At 43.7% G+C, this 17144-nt stretch overlaps 1 protein-coding gene across 6 annotated transcripts in view; it reads left to right on the top strand.

The window, feature by feature from the left end:
* LOC140205777 (ecotropic viral integration site 5 protein homolog) overlaps positions 1-17144 on the top strand; it is a 276394-nt gene that overhangs the window by 72527 nt on the left and 186723 nt on the right. For all 6 annotated transcript variants that reach the window (XM_072273435.1, XM_072273433.1, XM_072273434.1 and 3 more), the window contains one exon: positions 15756-15945. In XM_072273435.1, coding sequence (XP_072129536.1) covers positions 15756-15945 — 190 coding nt within the window. The remainder of the gene's footprint in view (positions 1-15755; positions 15946-17144) is intronic.

Raw genomic sequence — 17144 nt, 5'->3', positions numbered from 1 at the left:
TCTACTAAGAGGGTCTCACCCTCAGCTACTTTCCCCAAGCCGTACCACCGCTGGGTCTCGTTTAAATTCGGTACTGGCTCAAGGCTGCTACACACGTCCTCAGAAGCAACTCGACACACTGGGTGCCCAGACAATGCCCCCATGAACTCCAGGGTCATTAACCAATCATCGTCTTCTGGATAACTACTGCCACTAGTACCCAAAGTCTCCAGTGCCCTTGCGGTTGTCAAGGATAAGTGCTTCAGACACCGGTTGTAAAACGAACTGTACAACAACTTGATCTGTGCCCCGGGGTCGAGGATAGCTTTAGCATCGCTTCCCTCTATCCATAGCGACACCCTGGGGCATGGCCCCTCTAAGCCTTCAGGAATAGGGTCTTTTCCTTTTGGAAGTTCACCGGTACGTTGCTGGGAACGTGCTTCCCCAGAGATCCCAAGCCGTTCCCCCACTGGGCCTCCACTAAGTTTTCCGACACCTTTCTGATCAGCTGAACAACTGGTCCCCTGAAATTATCCCCCTGGCACTACAAGCAATTTAGCCGCCCTCCTCGCCAGAGAAGACACACTGAAAGCTTTCCCCCCTCTTTCAAATAACTGACAGCTGTCACTACGGTGTAAGTGAACCTGACAGCTCTAACACGGTCACCAGCCCGCCTACTCAAACTTTCAACCAATCCCTGTCGCTCTCCCTCAACCGAGCACTGCCACTCATCTAACAACTGCGAGATCCGCTCCGCCCATGTCTCGCACGCCTCCGCCCCTCCTGGGGTGGACACTATCCCCAGTGCCAGGTGGAGCCTGCCAGAGCTAGAACATTTATTCGCAGACTCTACCTCCATATCAGACCACTCTTTCCTCTCTCTCCCAACTGCATGGACAGCCCCGAGTGCCACCTCTAAATCGTCAATGCCAGCTTGAACTCGAACAAAGACCGCACCCACAACGCATACAGCAATCAACAGCAAATAACCCACAGAGACACACATTACAGATTTAAACAGGGCACCCACACAGCATACCAACAGACTCAAGCATCCCGGACAAAGCCCCCACAATGTAGCCCCCCTGGCCACCTTCAGGGTCTCTCGGCTCGCTGTCGTCTAGGGAAACAGCCTCGGCCCCGCCAAACTGGATAATTCGTTTGTGTGGATGCTGTGTGAGGTACCCCACCCCGCCCAAATAACAGACAATACACCAGATGCAATTAAATGATTTACAGTTTATAGATATTACTGGAACTATATAATTAAAAGAGAATAAAATATAAAAGGAAAATAAAAGGCGCCACACTTATCAAAGTTCAATCTCTTCGTGCACGAAAACCGTTGGAGCTCAAGGACCACCTTCTTCACTCTGTGACCCCCTCGGACCACCTCGACCGGCCGCCTAGGACCAACAACGGTGGTCGACCAGACGCTCCACACGAGTCCGTCTCCGTCTCCTCACCGAACGTCCCGCTCGGGGTCCGACCTCGTTAGCAGACTCACAGCACCTGGTCCATCCTCTATCTCGCTCTCCCGCCTTCTGCCCCCAAACCCCCTCGCAAACAGTATCTTCAAATACACCAAAACCATAACAACTATCCCAATTGGTTAATAGCACCCTCTTAGCACCCTCTAAACCACAATAAGCTGCTAGCGCAAACTTTCTCAGCGCGTTAAAGCACAACAAAGCCGCATTCCCCAGATTAACATAACAAAAATGCCATTTTAATTAGCCTCCGCAGTAACATAAAAATCGAAACCCCCTTACACGTAGTTAAACCACTTTTTCCAGTATGAATAAAATTGTTTCATCTTATGATTAACAGTGATTCAGGAACAGATTTTTCCCCTCTGCCATCCGCTTCCTAAATGGACATTGAATCTTTGGATACTACCTCATTTTTTTAATATACAGTATTTCTTCTTTTGCATATTTTTAAAAATCTATTCATTATATGTAATTGATTTACTTGTTTATTTTTTTTTACTCTCTGCTAGATTTGTATTGCATTGAACTGCTGCTGCTAAGTTAACAAATTTCACATCACATGCCGGTGATAATAAACCTGATTCTGAAGTGCTGTATTGTCTGACCTGTTGAGTACAGAAAATACTCAATAGGTCAGGCAGTATTTTAGAGAAAGGAGCAAAGTTAATTTTTGAAGTCTGAAACCCTTTCTTAGAACAGAGGTTTGGACTTAAAATATTAGCTCTGTTTCTCGTTCCACAGATGTTTCCTGATTTGCATGGCATCATCTCCCACCTTCCAGCTCCAATCTGAACCCTCTCTCACCATTTTCTGCAGGTTATCTTCCATCTGCACTTTTGAGGGATTTGATTTGAAACACAGGTCATCTCTTTGCCTCCACAGATGCTGCTTGACTTACTGTAATCCTCAAGCAGTTTTGCTCCAACATCTGCTGTCTTTCCTTTCCAGCATCTGTAGGTTTTGTTTTGATGCTTAAATGTTTGCTTAGAAATGTACTTCCTCGATACTTTTTTATCAGGTCTTTGGGAACATGTACTCTTGCCAAAGTAGCTGTGCTTTTTCCCCAGTAAGATTAATAATTTACAGGTGTGCAATGCTGAAACCAGCCTTGATTTTTTTTTTGCACTTTCAGTTCATATTATTTCACGTCTAGCATGATATTACTATTACAAGGGAGAAGGTGCTCAAAAAGCTGAAAGACCTAAAGGTACATAAGTCACCTGGGCCAGATGAACTGCATCGTTGGGTTCTGAAAGAGGTTGCAGTAGAGATATTGTGGAGGCATTAGTAATGATCTTTCAAATCATTGGACTCTGGCATGGTGCCAGAGGACTGCAAAATTGCAAATGTCTCTCCACTGTTTGAAAAAGGAGGAAGGCAGCAGAAAGGAAATTATAGACCAGTTAAGCAACACACATCAAAGTTGCTGGTGAATGCAGCAGGCCAGGCAGCATCTCTAGGAAGAGGTACAGTCGACGTTTCAGGCCAAGACCCTTCATCAGGACTAACTGAAGGAAGAGTTAGTTAGTAAGAGATTTGAAAGGGGGAGGGGGAGATCCAAAATGATAGGAGAAGACAGGAGGGGGAGGGATGGAGCCAAGAGCTGGACAGGTGATTGGCAAAGGGAATATGAGAGGATCATGGGACAGGAGGCCCAGGGAGAAAGACAAAGCGGGGGAGAACCCAGAGGATGGGCAAGGGGTATAGTCAGAGGGACAGAGGGAGAAAAAGGAGAGTGAGAGAAAGAGTGTGTGTATAAAAATAAATAACAGATGAGGTACGAGGGGGAGGTGGGGCATTAGCGGAAGTTAGAGAAGTCGATGTTCATGCCATCAGGTTGGAGGCTACCCAGACGGAATATAAGGTGTTGTTCCTCCAACCTGAGTGTGGCTTCATCTTTACAGTAGAGGAGGCCGTGGATAGACATGTCAGAATGGGAATGGGATGTGGAATTAAAATGTGTGGCCACTGGGAGATCCTGCTTTCTCTGGCAGACAGAGCGTAGGTGTTCAGCAAAGCTGTCTCCCAGTCTGCGTCGGGTCTCGCCAATATATACAAGGCCACATCGAGAGCACCGGACGCAGTATATCACCCCAGCCGACTCACAGGTTAAGTGTTGCCTCACCTGGAAGGACTGTCTGGGGCCCTGAATGGTGGTAAGGGAGGAAGTGTAAGCAAGGATAAGTGGCAGGAGGGAGATCAGTGGGGAGGGATGGGGGGGACGAATGGACAAGGGAGTCGCGTAGGGAGCGATCCCTGCGGAAAGCAGAGGGGGGTGGAGGGAAAGATGTGCTTAGTGGTGGGATCCCATTGGAGGTGGCGGAAGTTTGTTGGCTTTGTGGAACAATCTATGTTCCATGCCTATTCTGGTATCTGTCCCCCACTTTTCCTTCGCTACATCGATGACTGCATTGGCGCTGCTTCCTGCATGCATGCTGAGCTCGTTGACTTTATTAACTTTGCCTCCAACTTTCACCCTGCCCTCAAGTTTACCTTGTCCATTTCCGACACCTCCATCCCCTTCCTTGATCTTTCTGTCTCTGGAGACAGCTTATCCACTGATGTCTACTATAAGCCTACTGATTCTCACAGCTATCTGGACTATTCCTCTTCTCACACAGTTTCTTGCAAAAATGCCATCCCCATCTCGCAATTCCTCCGTCTCTGCCGCATCTGCTCTCAGGATGAGGCTTTTCATTCCAGGATGAGGGAGATGTCCTCCTTTTTTAAAGAAAGGGGCTTCCCTTCCTCCACTATCAACTCTGCTCTCAAACGCATCTCCCTCATTTCACGTACATCTGCTCTCACTCCATCCTCCTGCCACCCCACGAGGAATAGGGTTCCCCTGGTCCTCACCTACCACCCCACCAGCCTCCGGGTCCAACATATTATTCTCCGTAACTTCTGCCACCTCCAACGGGATCCCACCACTAAGCACATCTTTCCCTCCCCCTTTCTCTCTGTTTTCTGCAGGGATCGCTCCCTACGCGACTCCCTTGTCCATTCGTCCCCCCCAACCCTCCCCACTGATCTCCCTCCTGGCACTTACTTTTGTAAGCGGAGCAAGTGCTACACATGCCCTTACGCTTCCTCCCTTACCACCATTCAGGGCCCCAGACAGTCCTTCCAGGTGAGGCGACACTTCACCTGTGAGTCGGCTGGGGTGATATACTGTGTCCGGTGCTCTCAATGTGGCCTTCTGTATATTGGCGAGACCCAACGCAGACTGGGAGACCGCTTTGCTGAACACCTACGCTCTGTCCGCCAGAGAAAGCAGGATCTCCCAGTGGCCACACATTTTAATTCCACATCCGATTCCCATTCTGACATGTCTATCCACGGCCTCCTCTACTGTAAAGATGAAGCCACACTCAGGTTGGAGGAACAACACCTTATATTCCGTTTGGGTAGCCTCCAACCTGATGGCATGAACATTGCCTTCTCTAACTTCCGCTAATGCCTCACCTCCCCCTCGTACCCCATCTGTTATTTATTTTTATGCTCACATTCTTTCTCTCACTCTCCTTTTTCTCCCTCTGTCCCTCTGACTATACCCCTTGCCCATCCTCTGGGTTCTCCCCCCCTTTGTCTTTCTCCCTGGGCCTCCTGTCCCATGATCCTCTCATATCCCCTTTGCCAATCACCTGTCCAGCTCTTGGCTCCATCCCTCCCCCTCCTGTCTTGTTTAAATTTTTTAGACAGATCACGTTATTGAGTTTGCTAGGACACCTGCCAAGTCTGCTGCAAAGGAAACCCATCCGAACAGAATCACTCCTCTTTCCCCAGTTTTCCTACATGCAGGGTGGTGGATAGAAGGTTATGGTCTGTCAGAGGAAGTGGTACATTTGCAAGATTTGAAAGGTATGTGGGCAGGAAAATGGATAGGAAAGGTTTAGATGGATCTGGGCCAAAATCAGGCAAATGGGATTACATCAAGAAGACACCTTGGTCATCATGGATGAGTTGAGCAGAAGGACCTGTTTCTATGCTGTGTACCTATAATTTTGACTATGCCTCTACTCTCTTGAGTTCCTTTGAAATCTTACTGTAATTTAATGAATAGGAAAGGGAAAGGTATGTCGCATCTGGAGTTTCTCTGGTTCGCGGACGATTTCCCTTTACGCCTCTCTGACGTAGTGGGGAACCGTGTACGAGGCAAGTGTCAGCAGTGGTTTGCCATTGCTCTCTGCCGGGTGCGTTTCCAAAGAGGTAACCAGCTGGTAACCCAGCATGGATGGAAAGCGTGCAGGGGAGCCGGCTGGATTCGAACTTGGGACCTCTCGTCCCGAAGTCCGGCGCTGATGCCACTACGCCACCAGCCAGGTCTTAATGAATAGGTTACCATCAAATCAGATATGTTTTGATATAGTTTTATCTCGTGGTTTGAGCAGCAGAGTGCCTCACTTGTCCTCCTCTCTTCCATTTAATCCTCTTTCATTTGAGCTCATGCATAACACAACCTCTTCATCCCTGTGAATAAAGTGAATTTTTTCTATACTACCAATGTGCAAGTGTATTCTTTCTTGAACTTCGAATTATATGCAGTATGGCAGAGGTGGTCTTACATGAGTTTATTATACTTGAAGCAAGACTTGCTGTTACGTAACCTCTCTTGCAACATAATTACGTGCTAGTTTACATAGTAGTTCTCAGTGTGTTCTGGTACAAGTACATTCAGATCACTGAGCAGCAGTTTCATATTTAAATATTATGCTTTGCTCTAATGGTTTAGTCATTGCAGCTCAGAACAAAATACTCTTTCAGGGATTTGCCACTATTTGATTAAAGCAGTTGCGGATAAATTTTCCAAGTTTTGGGTGGCTTAAATTTGAAGCTCCTCCTCATCATAGTTCTTCCTACTAAACTCAAAAAATTAAACTCATCACTGACCACAGTTATGCAAGTCCAGATATTTTCATGTGGTTCTGGAACATGATTCATGCTATGAAAAAGAATTCTTTATGCTATACCAAGTGCTCAGGTACTTCACTCCCAACCATTTGAATCAATTGAACAGCTAATGAAATAGCCCAGCATTTTTTCCCTTGATTTTTCTGTTATATTTCAATTTCATTTAAATTAATCAAAGTTCAAAGTAAATGTTTTATCAAAGTACATATATATATCCATATACAATCCTGAGATGCATTTCTGGTGGGCATTCACAGTACATTTGAGAAACCCAATAGAATCAATAAAGGCTGCACCCAACAATACAGACCAACAACCGACGTGCCAAAGATAACAAACTGTGCAAATACGAAAATAAATAATAGTAAATAAGCAATAAATATTGGACATGAGATGAAGAGTGATAGTGAGTTCAGTGACAGAGCAAGTGAAGTTATCCCCTCTGGTTTAAGAGCCTGATGGCTGAGGGATAATAACTGTTCCCGAACCTGGTGGTGTGGGCTCTGAGGCTCCTGTACTTTGTTCCTGATTGCAGCAGCGAGAGGAGAGCATGACCTGAATGCTAGAGGTAGATGCTACTTTACTGTGACAGAGCTCCTCAATTGTGAGGAGGGCTTTACCTGCGACGTTTTAGTCAGAGAGTAGTGAATCTGTGGAATGCTCTACCACATACTGCAGTAGAGGCCAAGTCCATGGGTATATTTATGGCAGAAGTTAATCGTTTCCAGATCAGTCAGGGCATCAAAGGATATGGGGTTGAGTGGGATCCGCAATCAGCCATGATGGAATGGCAGATTGGACTCGATGAGCTGAATGGCCTAATTATGCTCCTTTGTCTTATGGTCTTATGAACTGGGCCGTATCCACTACTTTTTGAAGGCTTTTCCATTCAAGGCTATTGATGTTTCCATACCAGGCTGTGATGCAACCAGGCAATATTCTCTCCATCACACATTGATAGAAGTTCATCTATGTGTTAATTGACATGCTGAATCTTTGCAAATTCCTAAGAAAGTAGAGGCAGTGCTGTGCTTTCTTTGTAACAGTACTTGCATGCTGGATCCAGGCAGATCCTCTGAAGTGATAACACCAAGGAATTTAAAGTTGCTGACCTTCTCCACCTCTGATCCTCAATGAGAACTGGCTCATGGACCAATGGTTTTCTCCTCCGAAGTCAATAATCTGCTCCCTGGTCTTGCTGATATTGAGTGAAAGGTTGTTGTGGCATCACTCAGCCAGATTTTCAATGTCCCTCGTATATTCTGATTTGTCACCACCTTTGATTCGGCCAATGACAGTGGGGTCATCACCAAACTTAAATACAGCATTGGAGCTGTGCTTAACCTTGTGGTCATAAGTATAAAGCAAGTAGAGCAGGGTGTGAAATACACAGCTTTGTGGTGCACCTGTGCTGACAGACAGAGATTGTAGAGGAGATGCCAATCTGAACTGACTTAGGTCTGCAAGTGAGGAAATCGGGGTCCAGTTACACAAGGAGGTACTGAAGCCCAGGTCTTGAAGCTAATTGATTAGTTTTGAGGGGATGAAAGTATTGGTTGCTGAGTTGTAGAAAATGAAGAGCATCTGATGTTTGCGTCTTTGCTGTCCAGATGTTCCAGTATTGAGTAAAGAGCTGATGAAATGCCATCTGCTGTTGACGTGTTGTGATGGTATATCTTCAGTGTAGTAGATTGCATCTTATTTTCTGAGCCAGCACGAGAAGAGGAAAATTCTGATTTCTACAGTGTGTTCTCTAGTCACTCATTAGTAGATCCTCTTATGTGACCTTGCTAACTTAGGAGATATTTTGATTGTACTGGTGCAAGAGTTTTAAAGGTGTTACATTTGGCTTTTCAAAGAATTTAGAGAGGTACACCAACATACTGAACTAAATATCTCTGATTTTCCAGAAAGGTCAACAGTCAAGCCATCTCATGATGATAGACGCTGCAAGTGGAACAGATGTAGACTTGATGCAACACTATTCTAAAATGAGAATAGACGGCAGTTAAAATACACATCTGGTCAGATATATTTAAAGAGATAGGGTCAATATTTTAGTTTGATGACCTTTCTCAGAAAAGGAAAATCTTAACATGTAACTTGTTTTCAACAAGTACATCTATGCTAATTGATAGGAAAGGAAGATTAAATGATAAGGATGTTGCTTAAAGGCACTTGAGTGTATCCAGAGGATTTGCAAATAGGAATAGCTGGATCATTTCTATAGTGGTTGTCCCAAAGCCAAAGTGCACTGTTGCTGCAGAATTGAGAGGAGACATGATAGAGGTGTACAAGATAATAAGAGGAATAGATAGAGTGGACAGCCAGCGCCTCTTCCCCAGTGCACCACTGCTCAATACAAGAGGACTTGGCTTTAAGGTAAGGGGTGGGAAGTTCAAGGGGGATATTAGAGGAAGGGTTTTTACTCAGAGAGAGGTTGGTGCGTGGAATGCACTGCCTGAGTCAGTGGTGGAGGCAGATACACTAGTGAAGTTGAAGAGACTACTGGACAGGTATATGGAGGAATTTAAGTTGGGGGCTTATATGAGAGGCAGGGTTTGAGGGTCGGCACAACATTGTGGGCCGAAGGGCCTGTATTGTGCTGTACTATTCTATGTTCTATGTAATTGTAAGCATTAATAATGAATTTGGGTGAAGAGAGAACAATCTTCCTGCATTATGAAAATGGACCTTTAAGCAAACATAATCCACTTCAAACACCCATTTACCCTCACATTAATCCCTCCACAGCCTCCATTTACCTTCAGATGAGTTTAATTTACAGTGGGCAATTAGCCTAATAACCTGCACCTTTTGAGTTGTGGCAAGAAAAGCACACAAAACAAACCCACAGAGTTACACGGTGAATGTGCAAACTCCCACAGATGACATTGGAGGTAAGGATTGAAGTCAGTTGCTGGAATTCTGAGCAAGCATCTCTGGTAGTTGAACTTCATGTTGATAAATTAAAAAAAAATAATACTCAGATAGCTCTTGGCTTGCTAAGACTGTTTATTTCTATCTTTGACATTACCTGATTTTGCCTAATTGTCAGCTCATCAGTTGCCAAAATCCTAAACCATACCATTGCTGAAGATTTAGTTGGTGTCCATTTTTGCACTTCCCATGGAAGTCTATCTGTGAAATAACTTGCAAGAGATTCTGTTTGCTTGTTATCTCTGCCTCCTGGTTGAACAATAACTCTTTTTAAATTATCATTCTCATATTAAAAACCTCCATGGCCTTTTACCTACCTGATCTTCTTTAGCCACATAGTTCTCCTTGATATCTGCAGTCCTTTAACCTGAATACTTATCAGCCAGAAATTGGGGTACATATTGGTACCAACGACACAAGTAGAAAAAGGGAGGAGGTCTTGAAGAATGAATATAGGGAGTTGGATATGAAGCTGAAAAGCAGGACATCCAAGATAGTAATCTTTGGATTTCTGCCTGTGCCATATGCCAGTGAGGATAAGAATAGGATGATTTGACTGAATGTGTGCTGAGGAATTGGTGCAGTGGGCAGGGTTTCAGATTCCCGGGCTATAGAGATCTCTTCTGGGGAAGTTATGACCTGCATAAAAAGGATGAATTACACCTGAGCCGGAGGGGGACCAATATCCTTGGGGGCAGGTTTACTAGATCTGTAGGGGAGGGTTTAAACTAATTTTGCAGGATGGGAAGCCAAATGACAGGACTAAGAATGGGGCAGTTGGTGTACAAGTTGAGGAAGTGTGTAATTAGACTGAGGAAGAACAGGCAGATGATAGGACAAATTTGCAGTAAGTGGGATGAGTTGAAGTGCAACCTGGAGGCAAAATCAAAAAGGGTGATGAATGCAGGGCTGAAGGTGTTGTATTTGAGTACACAAATATTTCAATATTTGATTTATTAACATCCAAGGATACACCTTGTATCAAAAAAGACAGGCATGTAGGTGGAGGGGATGTTAGTAAAAATTGAAATCAAATCCTTAGAAAGAGGTGACACAGGATCAGAAGATGTAGAATTCTTGTGGGTAGAGTTAAGAAATTGCCAGGGTAAAAAGACCTTGGATTGAATTGACTTTATTACTTACATCCTTCATATACATGGGAGTTACATACAGAGCTCTAAACAGTAGTAAAAATGTGGTCTACAAATTACAATGGAGATAGAAAATGCATGTCAAAAGGGCAATATTATGATAGTGATGGGGATTTTCATATGCAGGTAGATTGGGAAAATCTGGTTGGTGCTAAATTCCAAGAAAGAGAATTTATAGAATGTCTAGAAGGTGGCTTTTTAGAGCAGCTGGTGGTTAAGTCCATGAGGGCAGAGGCAATTCCAGATTGGTTGTGTAATGAATCAGATTTCATTAGAGAGCTTATGGTAAAGGAGCCCTTAGGAGACACAGATCAGAATATGATAGAATTCCCCTTGCAGTTTGAAAGTGAGAAGATAGAAGCCAGATGTACAGTATCAGTATTACAGACGTGTAAGAACGAATAATGGAAGGAAAAGAGAGGAGCTAGCCAAAATTGATTGGAAGGGGACACTAGCAGGGATGGCTGTAGGACAGCAATGGCTAGAGTTTCTGGGTGCAATTCAGTAGGCGCAGGATTGATTCATCCTAAAGATGAAGAAGTATTCTAAAGGGAAGATATGCAACCATAGCTGATAAGAGAAGTCAAAGACAGCATAAAAGTAAAAGGGAGGAGATATAACATTGCAAATATTGTTAAAGGATTGGGAAACTTTTAACAACCAACAGAAGGCAACTGAAAAAGCCATAGGGGAGAATAGATGAGATATGAAGATAAGCCAGCCATTAATATAATAGAAACTACAAAAAGTTTTTCCCCCCAAAAATATAGAGTAAAAGAGATGCAAGGATGAAATTTTGACCACAAGAAGGTATGGCAGATGAACTTAGGAAGTATTTGTTGTCAGCCTTCACTGGAAGGGACTTACAATATGCCAGAAATTCGAGTATGTTGGGCCAGATGTGAGTGTGGTTGCTATTATTAAGGAGTAGGTGCATGGGAAGCTGAACAATCTTAAGGTAGGGAAGTCACCTGGATCAGATGGATGACATTCCAGGGTTCTGAAAGAAGTAGCTGAAGAGATTGTGGAGGCCTCTGTAGTGATCTTTCAAGAATCACTAAGTTCTGGAATGGTTCTGGAGAAATGGAAAATTACAAATGTCACTCCACTCCTTAAGAAGGGAAGGAGGCAGAAGAAAGGAAATTATAGGCCATTTAGCCTGACCTCAGTGGTTGGGAAGATGTGGAGTCTATTATTAAGGATGATGTTTCGCAGTACCTGGAAATGCAAGATAAAATAGGCCAAAGTCAGCATGGTTTCCTTAAGGGGAAATCTTGCCTGATAAATCTGTTGGAATTCTTTGAGGAGATAATAGACAGAATAGGTAAAGGAGAGTCAATGGCTGCTGTTGTTTACTTGGACTTTCAGAAGGCCTTTGACAAGGTGCCAAACATAAGTCTGCTTAACAAGTCAAGAACCCATGGTGTTACAGGAAAGATACTAGTACGGATAGAAGATTGGCTGACTGGCGGCAAAGTGTTTGCTCATTGGCTACAGGTGACTAGTGGTGTTCTGCAATGGTTGGTGTTGGGTCCCCTTCTTTTCACGTTATACAGTATACCAGTGATTTGGATGACAGAATTGGTGGCTTTGTGGCCAAGTTAGCAGAAGATATAAAGATGGGTGGAGGGGCTGGTTTTGTGGAGGAAGCAGGGAGTCTACATGTGCAGGATTTCTAAAAGATTAACTTGCAGGTTGAGTCGGTGGTAAGGAAGGTAAATGCAGTCATTTCGAGAGGACTAGGATATAAGAACAAGGATGTAATGCTGAGACCTTGTAAGGCGTTGGTCAGACTGCATTTGTATTGTGAGCAGTTTTGGACCCCTGGGCCAAGATAAGATGTGTGGTATTAGAGAGGGTTCAGAGGAGGTTCACGAGAATGATTCTGGGAATGAAAGGGTTAATATACGAGAAGCATTTGATCGCTTTATGCTTGTACTCAGTGGAGTTTAGAAGAATGAGGGAGGGATCTCATTGAAACTGATCAATTGGCAGGTCTGGATAGTGTGGATGTGAAGAGGATGCTTGTGGTGTTTGAGCATAGGACCAGAGGGCACAACCTTGGAATAGAGGGATGTCCACTTAGACCAGAGATGAGGAATTTCTTTAGCCAGAGGATAGTGAGTCTGTGGAATTCATTGCCACACTTGACTGTGGAGGCCAAGTCATTGGGTATGTTTGAAGAAGAGGTTGATAGGTTCTTGATTTGTCAGGGTGTCAAAGCTTATGGGGAAAAGGCAGAAAAATGGGAATATGAAGGATAGTAAATTGGCCATGATGGAATGACAGAGCTGATTTGATGGGCTGAATGGCCTAATTCTGCTCCCATGTTCTGGGTCTTATGGAACAGAACAGAAAACGCTGGATCACTCAGTGGATCAGGTGGCATACATGGAAAGGAAGCAGAGTTAGCATTTTATTGACTCAACTGGAACTCTTAAAAGGGGCTTTAACATGAAATGTAACTCTGTTTCCATCACTGACTGTTATGATTTTCAGTTTCTGGCATTATCCATTACATTTTCCTGATAGGAAATGTAATGGACACAGTAAGAGGCTTTACTGAGGTGGATAAAAAAAACATTTGGTTGTGGAAAGCAGACTTAAACTGAATGAAACAGTGTCCTTTACAATGTGGGGTGGATGGAACTGTTTAGATACTACTCTGGAAATTAATTGGCAGGAAGGCCTCAGAAATAAATGGGGGGGGAGAGAAGGGGGAATAGATGTGGGTGGACTATTTGAATGTGTGAGAAGGGTAGGCATTGAGAACAAAGTTGACCAAATCTTTCAAAGTAATGAGAGTGAAGGATACGACAATACAGAAATAATCAAAATCTTCGAAAAAGGTTGAGGGAAGGAACATTAGGTTTACCAAAAAGTGTGTTAGATAACTTAAAAAGCTTGCATTCTTTGGCAACATTTTTGGGACAGTTGAAGTGGAGGTTCAAGCAACATACATCAAAGTTGCTGGTGAACGCAGCAGGCCAGGCAGCATCTCTAGGAAGAGGTGCAGTCAACATTTTGGGCCGAGACCCTTCGTCAGGACTAACTGAAGGAAGAGCTAGAACTTCAGATTGCAGACCCTGCCACTGATCTCGGCGGCTCCAACACCTCAGGGCATATTCAAAACCCGGCCTCCAGCAACAACCATGGACACCTTCACAGCGATTGCGCAACCACCAACTGCGACTCCAGCCTTGAACTCCAGGCCGGGTCTTTATATGCTGCTATTGTGACTCCTGTCTCCCCTTCCCCCACCACCACTCTGCAACCCCGTCTCCCTCAGATCCCACCGTCAGCTCCTGGGCCCACAGAGGCTCCATCTTCCTCTCACCCCAACCCTCCCCTCTCCACTGACGCCCCCAGCCTCCCCCCTCTGATCCCAGCTCTCATCCATGCTGGGTCTTTACCATCTCCTTCACTAGCTTTTCCTTCAGTTAGTCCTGACAAAAGGTCTCAGCCCGAAACGTCGACTGTACCTCTTCCTAGAGATGCTGCCTGGCCTGCTGCGTTCACCAGCAACTTTGATGTGTGTTGCTTGAATTTCCAGCATCTGCAGAATTCCTCGTGTTTGAAGTGGAGGTTGTTTGTTATACAAGGAAGCCCAGGTAGTAAAGTGTGATCGTGGAGGAAACTAATTAATTCTTGGTGGTGTTGAGGGAGTGTGAGTGATGTTCTTGAGCTGTCATTTTTTGGGTTTAAGATGTAGAGGCAAATTTGTAAAATTATCTTTTTCTTATGAGACTTGTACCAAGCGCTGAAAAACGCTTTATGTTTGGTTGTTTCATTTAAGACTTGGCACCTCACTTCTGCAAGTAAACTGAACTTGCTCCATGTTAGTGATACACAGTGAATAAAGTTTGCACAATGGGTGTAGATTACTGTTTTAGTTTTATTGTATTATTGACATTTTGAAATACAATGAAAGTTCTTAACACAACATACAAAACATGTTGGAATGTGCAAAGCAGTATTTCCAATTGTGTGAACTTGTGTGTAAGGAAATAGGGGAGTCTTAGTAAACCCCCATTAATGAAGTTAATTTTTTTCTTTTGAAGTTGAATCAGAAGATGTTTGTTTTATGTAACACAAATACATCTTTAAAAGGTTTTAATAATTTTGAGTGTTAAACTGCTCTATTAAAAATGCAGGAGAGGACTTAAAATATCTTGATTTGCTGTCAGTAGCCAGCTGTCTGCAAGCAAGATGTTCTGGTTTAATCCTTCATTCTTGAAAATGTGCTTATTGCCCATGCAAGGAGCAGCCTTAAATTGTGAACTCAGGTTGGAGGAGCAACACCTCATATACCATCTAGGTAGTCTCCAGCCCCTTGGTATGAAATTCTCCAACTTCTGGTAATTCCCTCCCCCTCCCTCCCTCTACCTATATTTCACTCTGCCCCCTCCCCCAGCTGCCTATCACCTCCCTCATGGTTCCGCCTCCTACTACCCATTGTGTTTTCCCCTATTCTTTCTTCACCTTTCCTGCCTATCACCTCCCTGCTTCCCCTCCCCCACTCCTTTGTCTTTCCCCTTACTGGTTTTTCACCTGGAACCTACCAGTCTTCTCCTTCCCACCCTCCCCCTACCTTCTTTATAGGGCCTCTGCCCCTTCCCTCTACAGTCCTGACGAAGGGTTCCGGCCCGAAACGTCGACTCATTGTTTCCACTGATGCTGCCCAACCTGCTGAGTTCCTCTAGCATGTTGTGAGTGTAGCCTTAAATTGTGTGATGCTGCTGATATGACCTTATACCCTCTCCAACTAAGCCTTTGTAACTTTAGAAATGTAGCAATTGTAGGGATCGTAACTGATCCCTCATCTCCAAGATGTTCAGGAAGAGTTTTTTTTCCCTTATTTGTAAGAACAAGCAGAGATGTATATTTATAGTGTCTCAGATTTTAAGTGTTGTTTAGTCCTCGTGCTAGTTTATTAATAAATACCTTTCAATTTATGCACAAAAATTTTTAATTCTTTTCTCCTATTTCTCCTGGTGTCTTCAGCCATCTGGACATGTACAGGCATTATCCAAGGAATAACTTTCCTATATCCAGGCAAATACAGAATACTTATCAGACAAAGTATGACAAAACCATACTTGAATGCTGTCAGATATCTGACATCATGAAAATTTCAAGCTGAAATCCTACCCAAATTTAGTAAAGTAACCAGAACATACAAAATCTTTTTCATTTGTAAGAATTTTATTTTGTTATATTGAAATAATATTCACAGCTTTTTAGATAAATAATTAGAAACCTACATTATTTATTGGTACAGGCTACTGGAGACTGACAGCAAGTCTCTGAAATCTGTAAATGGATCTCGACGCAATAGTGGATCTTCCCTGGTATCCAGTTCTTCTGCCTCCAGTAACCTGAGCCACCTGGAAGAAGATTCCTGGATACTGTGGGGGAGAATTGTTAATGAGTGGGACGATGTACGTAAAAAGAAAGAGAAGCAGATGAAGGTAAGTACCATACATCATCTTCCTACCATTACTGTTGTTTAAATTGAAGGATGGAAAGTTGTTATGACATTTTTGAAAGGCAATACATTTCTGAAGCTGTGACATCTTTGGAAGTATTTGATTCAATTTGCTAATTTGTGTTGCATATATTTGTTGCACTGTTGAAGCACAGTAGTGTTGGAATGTGTTTCTTTTGGTTGCCATCCAACTTGTCCCAGGTGGTCTATAAACAGAGTAGGAATGAACAGATACAACTGTGTTGGGTCCCTTGATCCCCGATGGTAGTGGGACTTCCTTTGGCAGACTTCTGAAGCCTGAATACAGAACATCCAAACAGCTCATGACAAGATAAGGGGTGGAGATGGGGGAGTTGATTGGACCTCCAAAGCCTGAGAAACTTTGAGCTGATTAATGTTACTTTTCGGAAATAACTAAGAACTATTAAATGATCTAAATAATGATTTTAATAAGTACTTTTTAAAATGCATTAAAGATGTAAGGCTTTTAACAATTGTAAATATAATGAAAGTGATTGTCTGTCTTGGCCTAATTTGCAGCTTGGGGATTTCCACTAAAATGAATGGGAATTCTAGGTCTATGCAGATTCTGGTAGACTCCCTGGTACAAAGTTGGGAATTCCCAGCACGCTTGGGTTTCTCTTCATGTTCAGTGATGTACATGCCAGCACCTGTTGCACAGCTCATCTAGATTTCTGAAGGAGTCACACAACTCTGGTATGTGTCACCGCAAATGCCTGCACACTGGAGTTTCATAGAAACACAAAACCTACAGCATAATACAGGCCCTTCGACACACAAAGCTGTGCCAAACATGTCCTTACCTGAGAAATTACCTAGGGTTACCCATAGCCCTCTATTTTTCTGAGCTGCATATACATGTCCAGGAGTCTCTTAAAAGACCCTATCGTATCCGCCTCCACCACTGTCGCCGGCAGCCCATTCCACATACTAACCATTGCGGAAAAGATTTACCCCTGATATCTCCTCTGTACCTACTTCCAAGCACCTTAAAACTGTGCCCTCTCGTTCTAGCCATTTCAGCCCTGTGAAAAAGCCTCTGACTATCCACACGGTCAATGTCTCTTATCATCTTATTTACCTTTATCAGGTCACCTCTCATCCTCTGTCGCTCCAAGGAAAAAAGGCCGAGTTCACTCAACCAATGTTTATTTGGTAGCT

This window comes from Mobula birostris, chromosome 12, assembly GCF_030028105.1.
Source record: "Mobula birostris isolate sMobBir1 chromosome 12, sMobBir1.hap1, whole genome shotgun sequence".
Taxonomy (NCBI): domain Eukaryota; kingdom Metazoa; phylum Chordata; class Chondrichthyes; order Myliobatiformes; family Myliobatidae; genus Mobula; species Mobula birostris.
Note: the sequence above shows the minus strand (reverse complement) of the source record. Positions and strands in the feature narration are given on the sequence as shown.